The 17,197-nt window shown below is 41.1% G+C and overlaps 1 protein-coding gene across 3 annotated transcripts in view; it reads right to left on the minus strand.

Annotated features, from left to right (window-relative positions):
* anos1b (anosmin 1b) overlaps positions 1-17,197 on the minus strand; it is a 56,919-nt gene that overhangs the window by 25,172 nt on the left and 14,550 nt on the right. For all 3 annotated transcript variants that reach the window (XM_082510646.1, XM_082510647.1, XM_082510645.1), the window contains exon 2: positions 14,116-14,163. In XM_082510646.1, coding sequence (XP_082366772.1) covers positions 14,116-14,163 — 48 coding nt within the window. The remainder of the gene's footprint in view (positions 1-14,115; positions 14,164-17,197) is intronic.

The raw sequence follows: 17,197 nt of genomic DNA on the forward strand, positions 1-17,197 counted from the left end.
CCCCTTCTCCCATTTATTACTCGCTCCTGTTTTTCTCTCCCTTTCTAAGCCACTTATTTTATAATCCTTTCTGTTCTTTTGTTCTTTCCATCCATTGTCTTCACATTATCGCTCTTTTTTTCTCCCACATGACCTCTGCTCCAATCTCTGTGCCATTATTCCTCTCCCCTCTCGTTCATCCTCCAACTTATCCTCTTCTCCTGCAATAAATATCACTGTAGTCGAGTGTAGAAGGTTGATTCGGTCTGGAGCACAGCGGCTCTATACTGTAGTGGTTTACACATTCATTTTACCAGCAAGACCTTCCAGTTTGGTCCCAGGAGAAGAAATCAATTTGGGGTTGCATCAGGAAGGCGTCTGCCAAATCAAACACGCAGAGCTACCTGCTGTCGTGACCGCTCGTGAATAAATACACAGTTAAATCCTACATGTAATGTTGTGCCATGCACATCTGCCACAAAACTGAGAACACAAATGTAGCAAGAGTGCAGCCAGTAAAATAATCATAGCAGGATAACTTGCTACTCCAGTAGAGCTATATATCATTTGAAAGCATGTTGGGCATGCCTGCAAAACAGAGTTTGGGATGTTAACCGCAGTTGTTGTTCACTAGTCAAAAAGGCAATAAGAACTCGGGCTTAGGAACCGAAAACCATGGAGCTAAGCACACGTCCATGACACTCACACTGGGCTCCATGTTATCCACCATGGTGGCAGATGTTGCTGGCAAAGATGCTGCTGATGTGGATCTGCAGTGGTGAAAGTGCAGAGCTCAACAGATGGTTTTTAGGGCCGTCTTAAATACTCCAACCCATGTCTTTTATCATATTCTAACATTTTTTTCCAGTGTTATAGATAACAGCACGGTGGCACAACGTTAGCACAAGAAAGTTCCAGGTTTGAGTCCACCAGCTGGCTGTGGCCTTTCTCTGTGGAGTTATACTCTCTCTGGGTACTCCAGTTTACACCCACGGCCCAGAGACATGTGGTTAATGTGTTCAGGTTAATTGGTGATTTTAAACTGGCTGTTATTGATATTGTTCTGTACTATTAAACAGTCTCTTCCACTTGTTGAATTCCGATGTTTTCAGTCACACAGGTGTGTAAAATCAACCAGCTACCCAGGCACTCTGCCTAACATTTGTGAAGGAATGGATCACTTTAAAAAGATCCCCAAATAATAAGATGCATGAAATTTCTTCCCTCCTAGATATTTAATGTTTAGTTCAAGTGATTTTATTGCGAGCGTTTAGGAAGCACAATCACACAGCTGGTAGCTCTGCGTGTTTGATTTGGCAGATGTTTACTGATGAAACCCAAACTGTGTCTCCTCTCAGGACTGAACCGGTAGTCTGCTGCTTGTGAGATGGATGTATAAACCGGGAGGTACACGGTGCATAAAAGCAGCAAACCCTTTGCATACTCAGTGACTGCACTGATCAAATGTCCTGTGGGATTAAAGCCAACACAAAAAGTGTGCCTCTGGAGTTTAATGGCTGACCAGCTCCTGTAAGTGTAATGTGCAGGTGGCCCAGTGCTTTTGTCCATATAGTGTAGCTTAGATACACACAGACTGCCACACTGTGTGGAGGGATTAGGGCTCAAATGCAGGGCGCAGGAAGAAGACTTACTTAAGCGAGCCAATGTATTGAGGCTAACGCAGGAGTTAAAAGGTTAACTAAGTCCAAGAGACAGACAGACAAGCCAGGACCAACTATCTGTCTACCTATCCATCTAAATACACACACACACAAATACACAGGGGGCTGATGGGAGGATGACGCATAGAATGCAGGTGAAAGTGATTAACACAGGTGTATGGAAGCTCGTTTCCGTCACAAAAAAAGTATCCATAACTCGAAGTTTTGAGAAAAGTAACTCAAAGTTTCAAGTTAGCGCTGCCAATCGGTAATCTACATGAATGACGTCATTTCCTTGTTACCCGGAAGCTGAAGCCATCAGCTACAAATGCTACAGCTAAGCTACCAGTTTTACAGACAGTCATGAATGTACAAATTGTATTTTCAGTATTTTCAGTGTGGCTTCACAAATGATGAAATCCTTGTGTTATTAGCTAAATCACAGCAAACGTACTCTCAAAAGCGCCAATTTGTTGCGATCCGGTTTTGAGTGCTCGTTCCTCTCCGCCATATCCTTCCAGGTAACAAGACAATGACCTCATTCACGTAGATTACTGATTGGCAGAGCTAACTCGAAATTTCGAGTTACTTTTCTCAAAATTTCGAGCTAACAAGTTGAAATTTCAAGAAAATAACTCAAAATGTCGAGTTAAGGATACTTTTTTTTGTTTTTTGTGGCAGAAACGGGCTTCCATACAGGTGAGACCAACCAGGGAGACAGGAAGTAAAATTGACACAGGATATGAAATGAACATGAAACACAGAGATAAGAAGCATCACATCAGACATGACAACAGGGACAATAAAATCGGTACTAACAGAAAAACAAGAGGAAGCTAAAAGTGCAAAGAAGGAGTGAAAAGTAAAAAAAAGACTTGAACCAAAACACATTACTAGAAGATCTGCAACACGAAAGATAAATCAAGACTCAAATCCATGACATAAGATCCACAACGAAGATCCGAAGCTAAAAAAATCCCACAATTAAATCCATGTATGAAAACCAGGCACAGGACTCAGAGACTAATGGACCGAAGCTGGAAACGTGTGGCATGAAGGAGCTACACACCTTACACACTCAAATATTCCTTAAATGTAATAAATCACTGAAACATGCATCCACTGTATTTGTATAAGAGGAGCTGGAAGGCAAAGGGACACTGTAGGACTTGAAGGCCACATGATGAGTTACGTGTGAGAGAGAGAACGCAGCAGACGCAGCTTAGGTCAGAGGTCAGCGATGTTACTGTTTAACACAGCAACACGCTGTAACAAAGCCAAGATTAATGACTGTCTAGGTGTCCATGTGTGCGCATAGTTTGCAGAGGAGCTCTTCACATATCTCTGTAATAATTAATCACACACGCATACACCTCGTCTCTCAGCCCTCCTCCGGTCTCGCCCGCTGTTTTACGGCCTCACCTGCCACAATAGAGGGATGACAGCCGCACTCGGCAAGAGGGTGGAGAGGAAATGGGAGAGATGTGGTTTCGGAGGAGGGGGAGAAGTGAGTGTCAGTTGAAAAGGAGAGTGGAGATGAAAGACAAACAGTGAAGCAGGTCCAGAAAAAAAAAGGAGGGCGAGAGTGACAGAGAAAAGAAAGACAGCCACCAGATGTGCTCACTCTGCACACAGGCACTAGTGCAGGGGAGGCAACGTGGAAAACTGCTGCTGCTTATTTATGTGCTCATCCTGTCATCGGCTCTTCAGAGTTTATTTAGCTCGCTGTAACCTGTGGTACAAAGACACAGGTGACTAACTCAAGGAAAAAACAACACAAAGTGATTCAGTGCAACCTGGCGTTGACTCTCCTTCTGCACCGTTCTCCCCAAATATTTCCTTCATTTGCTTTTCAGTTGATGGAGGTGGAGAGCACCATCTTAAATCTTCCACAGCTTCTCATAGGCTTTCAGCTGGGTTCAGAGTCCACAGTGTATGAGTCACACCATATTCATATTCACCAAACCACTCGGTGAGTCTTCGCGTCCTGTGGATGGGGGAACTGTTATCCTGGAGGACGCCACATCCATCATTAGAAATGTTTTATCACTCTAGACTTCTAATGGGACACGTGGACCCGAAACCACAGCAGCAAGACTCATCCCAACGCAAAACTGGATGCCCTCATTTGATTGTTCATATTGCTTTACAGTGTGAATAGAATTTGGGTGATTTAGTTGACCGTTTACACAGTTTTAAATTAAAGTTGATATGAACTCTATAATTTATAAATAAATATGTAAATGTGTTTAACGGAGCTATACTGAATCCCCAGTGCAAGAGAGAGAGAGTGCTTTGTATCTTTATCCTGTTAAAGACATTAAAGCGCCATCAGTTTGCATCACCTTCAATCATCAGCTATTTCAGGAACTTGAAGGCTTTTTTCCAGGTAAAAAATAGCACCCTCTTGAAGTTTTCACCTGAAAGTAACCAAGCTGATTTCCAGCAAAGCTTACCTGTGCTAGACTCGGCCCTCTTAATGACAAACCTTGCTAAGACACATAATAACTTGTCTGTCATCAGGTTAAAGGTGTATTGTCAAATGAAAGTCTGCAAATCACTTCAGAAGACAGGAGGATTCTTTCTTTATTATCTAAATACTGACACGTGCACGCACACATGTGCACACACACTACGGGCTTTGTGGCATTTGAGTGAAAAGCAGTGGAACAAATTCCAAAAATCCCATTGAAAAGCATGTTAGACTTTTTCCAGACTTTTGGAAAAACATGCAAAACAATGAGAGCTAACTTAAGACGGCAGCTTGTGGGAGGAGGGAAAGGGCTGCAAGAAAGATGATAGAGAAACGGGAAGAGACTGGTATGAAGCATAGGAGCGAAAAAAGACGAATGCTTGTAGTTAGTTTAGTGTTTAACTTCTTCACCTCTCGAAGCACATGTGCCCACAAAGGACCTCTGACTGAATACTACCAGAACTTCCTCCCTTTTCCCATTCCCTAACCCTCTCTTTGCTTTTTCCCAATGAACAGATGCTGGACTAACAAATAAAGTATGGACAATAACACTCACGTGTTTGGTGCCTGGTGGTGGTTAAACTATTTAATTTGACAGCTTGATAGAGTTAACTCTTTTAGCCAAGTACATGTTATATATGTACCAACCAGCAACTCTCGACTTGACAGCTATTTGACGTGTTGGCACAGCCAGGATGAGTGATTGGAAATGACTGTGGGAAAAGTGGAAAAGAGCTGAATATCAAAATGTTGCCAGGAAAGGACATGGAGGCTTATATAAGCTGTTGTTTGCAGCTGTTGCACTTCCAAAGTAAGCAAGACAGAAGGATCTCCTCTAAACTCTAAGGAGGAGAAAGGAAGAGTCCTGCAGACTGGACCGTGGAGTCAACTATTTGATAAGTGAACCCTTTACCATAGTCCTCAGACAGGTAGAGCTAACACAGAGAGGACGACCGTTTATGTTCACACACAGCCCGTTTGGATTTGCCAGTCAATCTAACATGCATGCATTAACTTGTGTCTTTGGACATGGAGAAGGTGCAAACTTCACACAGAAAGGCTCCAGATATGATGCCAGCTAGCAATTCGGTGGCATGATTCCCATGACATGTATAACCCATCCTGCAGTGTTCGCTGGAAGTCTCCGGGTTGCAGGGGGGAGAATATGAAACTTAAAGGACGTGATGGAAGGGAAGGGCACCTCATCTGGTCCGGACAGCGACAGACTGATAGCTCTTACTCAAATCTGTGGGTACATGGCAGTTAATGGAGCGAATGTGAATTCTGCAATGTGTCTACAATTTTTCACGAATGCTCTGCAATGTACTGGAGTCTCTACAAATCCCACCTGACCTGGAGAATTGCTTTAGGAAACACCAGGAGATGCTGGAGTACGGAACAAGTACAAAAATGTAAATCTGCCACAGCTCTTATAATTTATGATTGATAGATAGATAAGATAAGATAAGATAAGATAAGATAAGATAAGATAAGATAAGATAAGATAAGATAAGATAGATAGATAGATAGATAGATAGATAGATCTACTGCAGTAAAGTCATGTAAATTCAGAGCAATAAATTAGATGGGAAGAATGATGGGATGATCACAATATAAATGAGCTCCTTTGTTCCTCACCAGATCTGTTTATTGTTAGACATCCTACTGTCTTAAACACCTGGTACACATTACTACATCTGCAATATGTATGTGTATGTGTGTGAGTGTGTACTCATATCTTTGTGGGGCCCAAAAATTGGAAGCTTACTATACTTATGGGGACCAAAATCCTGGTCCCAACGAGTTTGAAGGCATTTTTGAGACTCAAAATGTGGTTTTAATGACAGGGTTTCATTTGGGGGTAAGGGGCTAGACAAGATATGAATACCCAACATTTTGTGTGTGTGTGTGTGTGTGTGTGTGTGTGTGTGTGTGTGTGTGTGTGTGTGTGTGTGTGTGTGTGTGTGTGTGTGAGAAGTGAGAGATAAAAGCAGGAAATAGAAAGATAGAGGAATTGAGTGAGGGCTGTAGTTTAGTTTTTGTGAGCTCCCATGAAAGAGAGCGCACACTGACGGTGTGACACAAACCATGTGTGTTATGGCAGCATCCGCCTGGTTGGTGTTTGTCTCCGACAGAGAGACGTATGCAACACACAGATATATATGAAGCTCTACTGAGGTGCATTCCTTTACCTGTGATCTTGTTTCATCACATTTTTTTATTCCTTTGTGTTTGTTGTGTAAAAAGGCCTCAGCTCACCGGAGCTACAACTTCTGAGAAATATAGAGTACTGTGAAAAAGACAAGCACCCACTCCTATGGATGGGAGTATGCTGCGTGAGCAGACAGACTGTTTTACATATGCTGAATGTCAGTAAGTCCATCTTTGCTCAGCTTTGCATTAGGGAGTGAAAAAGCAGCTGAAGGGAGACAAACATTAGTCCCAAATTGTTCCATAAAAGTCTCCATCAAAAGTTACTGAGCATGCTACACTGCCAAAAGGCTTTATGAGATCCTCCGGTCGAACGTTGAAGGTTAAGACTGAGTCATTGTTGTTAGATTTGCCTACCTAATAACCCTAAAATTGGGTTTATAAGCACAAGAAAATGTAGCTCCCGAGAGAAAGCGCCTGAAATCAGACATTCAGAGGCATGTTTTTCCTTCAACAGATCAACGGCTAACGACCAGTGGACTCCCTGCTACTTCCTCCCTTCTGAGTTTCTCATTCTTTTTTCTCTCAGAGTGAAATGATCTAGACCGCAGCTGAATATAGAAACGTGACCGATTCGGTTTTACAATATCAGCTAATGTCAGCTTATATTTTGGCTATAACTGCTTTTGGTTAATAAGAACATTTCAGATCAGTGTAACATCACATAGTTTATCCAGCGCAGAGTACAAATCCTAACAGTGTCCATCTGTCTGTTTTCTTCACTACTTATCCAATTTAGGGTCGTGGGGGAGCCGCGCTCCATCCCAGGGGGCAGGGTGCACTGTGAACAGGTCACCAGCCTATCCCAGGGACATCACAGAGACACAGACGATCGTTCGCTCCCACACTAAGACCTACAGCCAATTTGGGATCATCAATTCATGCGTGTCTTTGGACAAAAAGCAGTTTCTGAAGGCACACATGATGCTGGCTTTTAAGATCAGGTTTCATTTAACTGCAGCTTTCAATTAAGAAGGTTGTGTCTGTGTGGATGCATTGAGAATTTACTTCTGCCCACAAAAGCTAACTGTACGAGCAGTAACTGCAGCACTCAACTAAGACAAAACCTCACATGTGTGGTAGCTGCTTACTTCTACAAGAGCAGCTGTTGAAGCAACACCGGAGAATCAACGTTTTGGGATTTACTTACCTGGATGACTGAGCATGCATCAAGACACATACTGCACGTGCTCATGAGTATGTTTTATCGCCTTCGTGATGTGTCATAAACGCCACAGTCAAGTTGACAGCAAATACCTGCTGAGATTTTGAAACCTACATACTTGTAAAGTGAAAGAAACCATTTTTATATGTTTCTGCTCTTTTTTAGAGGAAAGGACTTTGTCGGGCTCACTGTGATTTTTCAGTATGTGTGTAGATATAGATATATATATGTATCCTGAACGTACGTTATTAAAAATAAACAGTACTGCATTGTTGCAACCTTTTCTGAGGAGAAGTCAGATTATCCCCAGAGTCATGTGGATATATTGAATGTTGCTGAGACGTTTCAGCGAGAACAATAATAGAGACCGTCTCACATTACAGCGACTGGAGTCTCTGGTGTGACCAAATCACTCTCAGCGATCCTTATCTGTCTTTCTGTATCTCACAGTAACCCGTTATCATGATCAGGGGTTAAACATCAAACCAGAATAGAGCAGACTAGAGTTCTCTTCATTTTTAGCAAAAACCTGTGAAGCAACAAGACGTAAACTGTGCAGCGTGCAACGCTCCCCGGGTGCATAATCAATAAAAAGCAGCAAAGTCTGAACATCTCTCAAACATCCAGTTAGCAAATACGCACACCTTGAGTGCATTAAACACTGCTGGACTTCTTTCGCTATGCAATTCGTTATTTTGATTAATCTTGGCAATTACGGCAGAGGACTAGGATATGTGCTTTTCTGCTCTAATTTATTTTGCTTGGCCTACTGCGGTGACTTTTACAAATTGGGCTGTATCCACTTTCAACAGGCTGTAAAACAGTAAGAATTAATAACTTTGCAATTCAAACAAGCAAGAAGAGACACGGTGCACGTCTGTGCAGTATCACGCTGTCTGAGAGGAAAACTGCGTCGACCTCCGCCGGCCAGTTTGAGAGACTGCCGCCGGACCTCGATTACAGCGCAATGCCGTGCCGGTATTCACACGTGTACAACAGCAAAACACAAAGACGTGGCTTTAAACTTCTGTTTCATATTTTCTGAAACGATAGGATGTTTCTTTGTAGAAGCAGCAAACTGGGAAGAACTGGAGAAGTCGAGACAAAGGAAGGGATTAGTGTGGGCAGGTCAAAGGAACAATATCTGTTTGTGTTTTTTTGTTTGAGGTGACGGCGGGGGTAAGTGTAGTTGAAAGTTGATGTTTCGCTCAGCGTGGTATCCCCTGCAACGGTCTGGTGGTTGAGCTTTCAGTGGGGGCTCTTGGCTGCTGTTGACACTAACCCCCACTGACCCCATTACAAACGCATACACACTCGACTGAAATACACGCTATACAGAAAAGGCCTCTCGCTGTGCCTGTTTGTACCTTTTCCATTATCCAACTGTCTTGTGAATTTGTAGCAAAGCTTGGAAATGTCGTAAGAAGTGAAATACTGCTCAGGTGTGCTTCCAGCTGGGTTGAGGCTTTTCGATTTGTCTGAACTCGAACGAGGAGTTCAGAAAACGCATCAATAAAAAGTTAGTCTTTCGAGAAGTCGAGAGTGAGTTACGGTCAGTGAGTAAAAGGTCGTGATGGAAGGTTATTTGAAGGACATTTTTCATGTTTTGTTACTTATAGCAAAGAATCATTATCTTTGTACCGTCCTTATAGTACACTTTTCTAAGAGAGCACTGCACAAACGTTTCTCTTTACTGCAGTGACCACTGTCAAAGAAACTGTCCAGATGGTTTTGCACGGTGCATCAAAATCCAACAATACGTTCCTGCATTCACATTTCCCCTAAATTTCGAGAAGATCACCAACACCACCGGCTGAAAAATGCCCCAAATCGTGACAGAGCCTCCCCCGTGTTTCACTAAAGGCTGTAGACACTGGCTGTTCTACCTCTCTCCACACCTCCTCCTTCAAATTTGGATTCATCGCTCCATATCCACTGCTGCCACTGAGTTTTAGTCCAGTTCTTGTGTAATTTGGCATACTGCAGCCTTTTCCCCCTGTTTCACTTCCTTAAGAATGGCTTCTTGACAGCCACCCTTCCACTGAGACCATTTCTGATGAGGTTTTGGCGAATTGCAGATAGATCAACTGAAGTTCCAGATGCATCTCTCTGGTTCGGTGTCAGGTCTTTGCTGGATTCTTTCCTATTTCTTAAGGACATGACTTTCAGCTTTAGATAAAGTTTTCAGGCCTCCCACTTATTCTTTTGTCCTCCACTTGTCCAGTTTCCTAAATTTCTTTAAGGACACTCTGCACTATTATTTGACACACTGTGCTGAGATATGTCAGGTTTTGGCTCTTAAGGAATCTTTTTGCTTTTTGCGTTATATTTTGGTATTTTTCATAGTTTCAACAAAATAAATTACAAATTATGTGTTTTGTGATAAACTGCTAGTAACAACATACTTAAACAACATGCTTGAATGATTCACGGGCGAAACAAACAAAACCACTCCACTGAAAATGAACAATAAAGCAGCCAAAGTTCAAAGAAGAACTTTGAAAGATCTCAGAAAACCTGGAGAAGTCTGGCTGCTGCTGGCTGGTTGCTCAGGACTTTTGCACAGTGCTGTGCATTTCCCTGGATTTAGGTTTTTAGCATTTAGTATTTACACATTTAAAACATGATTATTAACATCCAAACCGTGGAGAACTAGTTTCAGTCTTGTGTGTTGGCCTGCTATAAGACTACGATGGGAAACACTGCTGTAGAGCGGACAGACTGGCAGCTAAAAATACCGGGCACGGAAACGCTTCCTGAACCAAACAATGAATTACCACACGTGCATGTTTGCACACACACACACACACACACACACACACACACACACAGACCCTGAGCCTACTGACAGTGTAAAGTGAATAAGCACGTTAATTTTTGCTCCATGGAGGATGGATAATGGGATACAGAGGAGAACATTATTTGAAATGAAAACACAACCTGTGCTATTACGAAAGCAATGTGGAGGCTTAAAGACTCCACAGGAGAGTGAATGGATAGGGACACTCTCACCAAGTTCCTTTTCATTTTGAGGTGGGCCACTATGAGGCACTTGGCCTTCTAACGTGCAGTTGCACAATCAAGTTTGTTGCTACAGACTCAGGATAGTTTACAGTATGCTCTTGTACACACCGAGGACAAAAAACACGTGTGCATATTTTTCTGCTCATTTTCAATTGACGCTTCCAATGTTTTAAATGTGCCAGCTAATCAAACCGAGATAATATGCTGAAAAACGATATTCAGTAACACAGCCACAAGCATGCATGTGTTGAGTTTAAAAGGCTGCTTTAATCATGTGACAGGAGGCAAATCTGTGCCAAACGCATTTAGTACAACTAGTGCAAAGATCTCACTTCCTCTGATCTTTTTTACATTTTTGTCTTTGGTTTGACTCTGCGGTCCTCACCAGAGACGGGCAGCAACGCAGTACTTTTTTCAGGTAAGGAGTAAAGTAAGGGATTAGCATTGCAAAAAAAAGTAATTAGATTACTGTTACTTTCCTATAAGCATGCAACGTTACTGCGCTACTAAAGTGTGATTTTGATTTTGAGAGTGTACGACGTTCGTGGCAGCAACAGACGTGTGCAGATCAACAGTGGATAATATGGAGTGATGGAGAGAGTACGACCGTGCAGCGTTTAAAGCTTGGAAGTACTCAGAATACTTTGAGTTTGATTCTGTAAAAAGCGACAAAAGCATTAGTGTCCACTGCACACTCTGCGTGGGAAGAAAACGTCTTTGTACAGCGAAAAATTAAACTTCAGCTCTGAGCGAGCAGCGAGCACGCTGCCACAGGAATGTGACATTCACAGACATGTTGCTGTGTTTTACTTGCATCTATTTGAAAGAGTGAGTGTAAACACAAAAAATGATTTTATTTTAGATGCTGGAATATGCAGAAAATAGGTTTAAATGTTAAACACATTTCTTCAAGTCAAAGACTGTTGCATATAATTTAATTTCTGCTTGATATATAAAGTTAAAAGATTAAAATTAATAAAACAAGTTTTAAAAAGAGACTTTTTCATATGATTCAGTTTTATATAATGGATTATGGAGAAAAAAATTACAATTGGGCTGAAAGGTCTGTTGCTTTATTACGTGTTCAGTTTGGGTAGCATGTTTTTAAAAAGTAACAAAATTACTTTTGAAAATAAGCAATCAATAAAGTAACAGGATTACTTTCTTGGGGAAGTAATCACTAATAAGTTCATTCATTCATTCATTCATTTATTTATTCATTTTCAGGCACAACAAATACCTATATTGAACATAAAATACACAAAACAAAAAACAAAACTTGCCTGAAAAAGGAGTGGGACGAAGAAAACTTATTAAATCCCACCCCTATACTCACTCATCAACAAAAAAAAAACAATAAACTTCCCGCAGCTACGCCCATCATTGCATACAGACCCATCAACAGCCCCGGGCAGATACAAGCATCTAAGCGGCAGCTCGCAACCAACAATTAGAGCCTTCATAACTGAATACAGAATATATAAATTATAAATTGCATTACCACAGGTAACAGGCAGTAATAACTACAAGTAACAGACACACATACATATACATACATATATATCTACACACACAAGTACATATATGTACATACATACGCACACTTTATTTTTTATTTTTTATTTTGGAATCCATACCAGCAATGGTAAGAGGACAGACATTACAGAGCACACTAAAACCCATCATTGAGTATACTGTGACCAGACCAACTGTTTGTAGAGAAATTTAAATCTATGAATATTTTTGCATTGTTTCAGTTGTAAACTCAGACTGTTCCAGATTTTCACACCACATACAGACACACAAAAGCCTTTACGGGTTGTTCGAGTTCTGGGTAATTTAAATTCTCCAAAGCCTCTCACATTATAAACCTTTTCTCGAATTTCAAATCTAGTTTGTAAATTTGCCGGTAAAAGTTTAGTAAAAGCTTTATACAAAATTATGGATGTATTGTAATTAACCAGATCCTGGAATTTAAGTAACTTTGCCTGAAGAAAGAATTTGTGAGTATGTTCTAGATAACCAGCCTTGTGAATAATACGCAGTGCTCGTTTCTGTACTGTGACTAATGGATTAGTTGTATTTTTATATGTATTTCCCCACACTTCCACACAATATGTAAGATATGGAAGAACCAGGGTACAGTACAGAGTACGAAGTGCATCTTTATCAAGGAATTGTTTCACTTTGTTCAAAACTGCGAGGCTTCTGGAAATTTTGGTTTTTATGTGTCTGACGTGGGGTTTCCATGAAATTTTGTTATCAATTATAACTCCCAAAAATTTGTTTTCACTCACATTATCAATTGGTACACCTTCAATGATAATTGGTAATTCTATATTATATTTTAAATTACCAAAAAACATTGCTTTAGTTTTATTTATATTTAATGATAATTTATTTATGTCCATCCATTTTTTTATTAATTTTAGCTCCCTGTTTACAGTCATTACAAGATCAGTATAATCATCGCTACTGAAAAATATGTTGGTGTCATCTGCGAACAGTATGAGTTTAAGTACTTGAGAAACATCAAAAATAACTAATTACTTTTGAAAATAAGTAATCAGTAGAGTAATGGGATTACTTAATGGAGAAGTAATCAGTAATCAGTAATTAATTACTTTTTTCAATTAACTGGTCCTCACTGCTAACTCTGGAGCCAGAGTTTTATGCAGGTGAAGTTGATTTACGGCCCTGCAGAATCTCCATAGACCTTAATAAATGCCATCATTTGCATTTGTACTTTTATGCTATCACAAGACAACTGTAACTAAACTGTTGCTATTAGCAGTGGCTAGTGGCAACTAGCACTAGCTAGTTGCTGTAGCTAGTTGTTACAGCAGCTAGCTACAGCAACTAGCTACTGCAGTCCCACTTTGAGAAAGTTAGATAAACTTTACTATTACCTTCTGATTAACAGAATCCGACTGATACAGGATTTCTACGGCTGATATTTAGAAAAGATATATTATATTCAATCATTTTTTTCATTCTGATACGCAAAACATAAACAGCCCTCCATTAACATTTGTTATGTGAAGTTATTCATTTACTCATTTCCACGCTGCCCGACTCGGCTCGGATTAGCTGGTTTTTGTGTTTGCGATGTTTTAAACACAAGTTGTGAACAGATACGTGCAGACTGCCCTCTGGTGGACAAACTATGCAACATCAACACTGATAACAGGGTTGAAGGATGTTTCTCCTGTCTCTTCTTTACTTTTTAATTTTCATTTATCGACCATTATAAAGGCAGATACCGCTCAAAAAACAGGCAGATAGATAAGATCTGCTGAGGAATCAGTTGTGCTCCATTGTAGATGATTTGGTCTGTGTCAACACAATGTGTAGGTAATTTTCAAGGAAGGTGTTTTTGGCAGGCTATAGCTTTGGGCACTGTGCAGGGTATGCTGCTAAAAGAAGACGAACCCGGGCATTCGCTCCTATTTTGTTTAGGGGTTAGGACTGTTTCTTGATGTTTGAGGTAACGGGACAATGAGGGGTTGGTTATATGCTTAATGTTCCTGGTAAGTCTTGGACCAAATTAACAAATTGGTATGATGTCATAGCCCAAGCTTGTGAGTGTGTGTAGTATTTACCTGAGCACAGCGTCTGTGGTTTTCACACCAAACCAGGACTTGGTCACTCTGAAAAGAACAGAGAGGATGAGGAAGGATTAGAACAAACACAGACAGAGAAAAATAAATCGTGACGTGTTTCCTTCCCCACATTCAATCCCTTTATGTGTGACTACTGCATAACGCACAAGGAGACAGAAAGCAAAATATTGTTGCTTAAAAGGTCACTGACAAAATTACATAACCAGCCATGCGAACAGACACACTCCACCTTTCTCTTATTTAGGTAATTATCCTCTGGGTGAAAAATGACTAAACATTCTAGGTTTGCGGCTGCAGAACCAGACAGGGACAACGTCACTCAGCGAGATGTATGGTTATGTGTGCATCTGTAAGTGTGAGTGTTGCACTCTTCATTGCTGAGTGAGTCAAGACCACCGGTAAACACGGCTGCTGTAACCAATATGACAGCGGTATCCGACATGTCATGACCACACGGACAAAAATAAAAATCAACCAAACCAACCCACCCTTATCACACAGAGTTTTCCCTTATTTGACTCTGTGCACCGTCTAGACAACAACTATACAGAACTAATGAATCTATTTATTTTGTATCATTCATGCAATGACACTTCTATAAATTCATAAGAATGGGCGAGAGGCTACGTACACACTGGGCGGGCTGCCAGTCTTCCATCATACCTTATTTTAATGCGCACTGTCGATGAACGGGTCTGTTTTCGTACATAAGGCACACCGGATTATAAGACACATTAAGCAGAACAGTCAGACCAGTTAAACTTACTCAGCTCATTCTTCTTGCGCCTCCACTTCTGTACTATCGATTCATTAATGTTGAATTCTCTTGCAGCTGCTCTATTCCCGTGTTGTTGCAGTATATTAATGACTAACCTCGTGTTCTGGATGGATTATCTCAGTTGTTCTCCTGACTGAAGTTTGGTCCATTTACAACATCCTGCCATGCGATTGCATTTGTCCCTAACCATCGGGAACCCTCATGTTAACTTTTATCGAATGGAAAAAAGTTAGCGTTCATCCTCCAGCTTCATTGTGTTTATGTTATGCTAACATAGCTGTGTCGCTAGCGATCACGTAGCACATCATTATATACCAGCTAGCCCAACTTCAGTAACCCTACAAACGTCACTGCTGTTTAGTTTCCTGTCTTCATTTATGTTGGAAGTGATAGCAGAGCTGTACGTTTGAATTTTTCAGAAATCTCTCAGTCAGAACATGCTATATCATGTTTAGGTGGAAGCTAGCGAGCTAACTTCCTGCTAACTTCTAACTCCGTTAAATTCTGTTTTCATGGATGCCTGGATGTTAAACTTAATTGTTACACCTGGTAAAGCAGCAACGCTGATCATTTTATTAAAGATGAAAGAATTTAGACAGTTTTTAACTCTCAGTGATGCTGCAGTGATCATTTGACTTTGGAACCTGAAGTAGACGGAGTTTTGGACCCAGATTGGGGTCGCAGCAGATGGCCCCGCCCCTCCCTAAGCCTGGTTCTGTCAGAGGTTTCTTCCTGTTAAAAGGGAGTTTTTCCTTCCCACTGTCATCAAAGTGCTGCTCATAGGGGTTCATATGATTGTTGGGTTTTTCTTGGTATCTATTATTGTAAGATCTACCTGTACAATATAAAGCGCCTTGAGGCAACTGTTGTTGTGATTTGGCGCTAGAAAAATAAAATTGAATTGAAGTGAATAGATTACTCCGCCAGGCTTCTGACTACGGTAGCCGACAATCCATCAAGCGGTGCGGCTTCGTAGCTTACCAAAGTCGTACTAAAACATTTTTGACGGATTTTTGAGTGTCGTGTACCTCATAAAATCGGTTCGAGGTCAGTGAGCACAACCAGAATTCATACATAAGGCGCACCGGATTATAAGGTGCACTGTCAATTTTTGAGAAAATTAAAGGATTTTAAGTGCGCCTTATAGTGCGGAAAATACGGTACTTTGGATTGAACGTGGAGAACTATTATCCATGAACACAGTGTGGCTGTTTCACAGTGTGGCTGTAACTACTCACAGACCCCCTTTTGAGCCCTTAAACTGGCGTAAAAACAAACTATTAAGTTTTCATTTGGCTTTTCTGCAATAATTCGAGGATTTTGAGTCATTTTGATGCCTTTAAATAGCAATTTCTACCAGCTGTTTTGAGCTTCCTTTGGCAGGATAGTCAGTTTTGGCACAACAGGCGGCCCTTCCCTCTGAAATGCTTTGTCATCATCAGAAAAATCATGAAGCCTTTGTGCACCTTCAAAACAACTATTATAATACTTGTGTGTAACTGCCTGTTGTTATGTGGCTATGCCTTCAGAGAGAAAGACTGAGCCTCTAGTGTGTGTTGGATAAGCCCCCTTAACAACTCTTAAACCCTCTCCTGAGTGAGCTGTATTTAGCCTGAACCAGCTCAACTCTTTGCACACACACACACACACACACACACACACACACACACACCCTTTTCAGGGTTTTAGGTTAGCATTTGTTCTTCTGGTATTATGAGGGCTATGGGGTTATAGTTAAGGTGACAGTGCTGGGGTTAAAGGTTAGAGATTAGGAGTTAAGGGATTTCACGGTACCGAAGATGCTGAACTGACGCTTTCGCTTGTAACGCTCAGAACGGATGCACATTGTTATCGATGGATGGAGGGTGACTTGTGCAAGCACTAAGCCTGGAAGTGAAGAAATTACTGCCACTAGATCAGTCATGGGTGATGAAGGTCTTAAACCTGAGACAGACTTTGAAATAAAGTGTTCAGACAGGCCTGTCAGACAGTTAAATGCTGACTATAAGACGGGGAACACAGCTCCAGATTCTTGTTTTACATCTCCAAAACCAACAAACCGCAAGTCACCTCAGATTTCTAAAGAGACCGTCCATTGAGTATATGTGTGAAAATGATTAGAGCCCCAAATTCGACATAAATTTTGTTTGCCTCATTCCTCTCATACTCTCACGCCGTGCACTGCTACAGCTGCTTACTCCCTCACTTGTCCAGCTGTTGGCAGGAGTGAAGAATTGGTCAGCTTTCAAGAAAAAGACACAATGAATAAGATTGAAATGAAGA

This window comes from Aulonocara stuartgranti, assembly GCF_965226115.1.
Source record: "Aulonocara stuartgranti genome assembly, chromosome: 17".
Lineage (NCBI taxonomy): Eukaryota > Metazoa > Chordata > Actinopteri > Cichliformes > Cichlidae > Aulonocara > Aulonocara stuartgranti.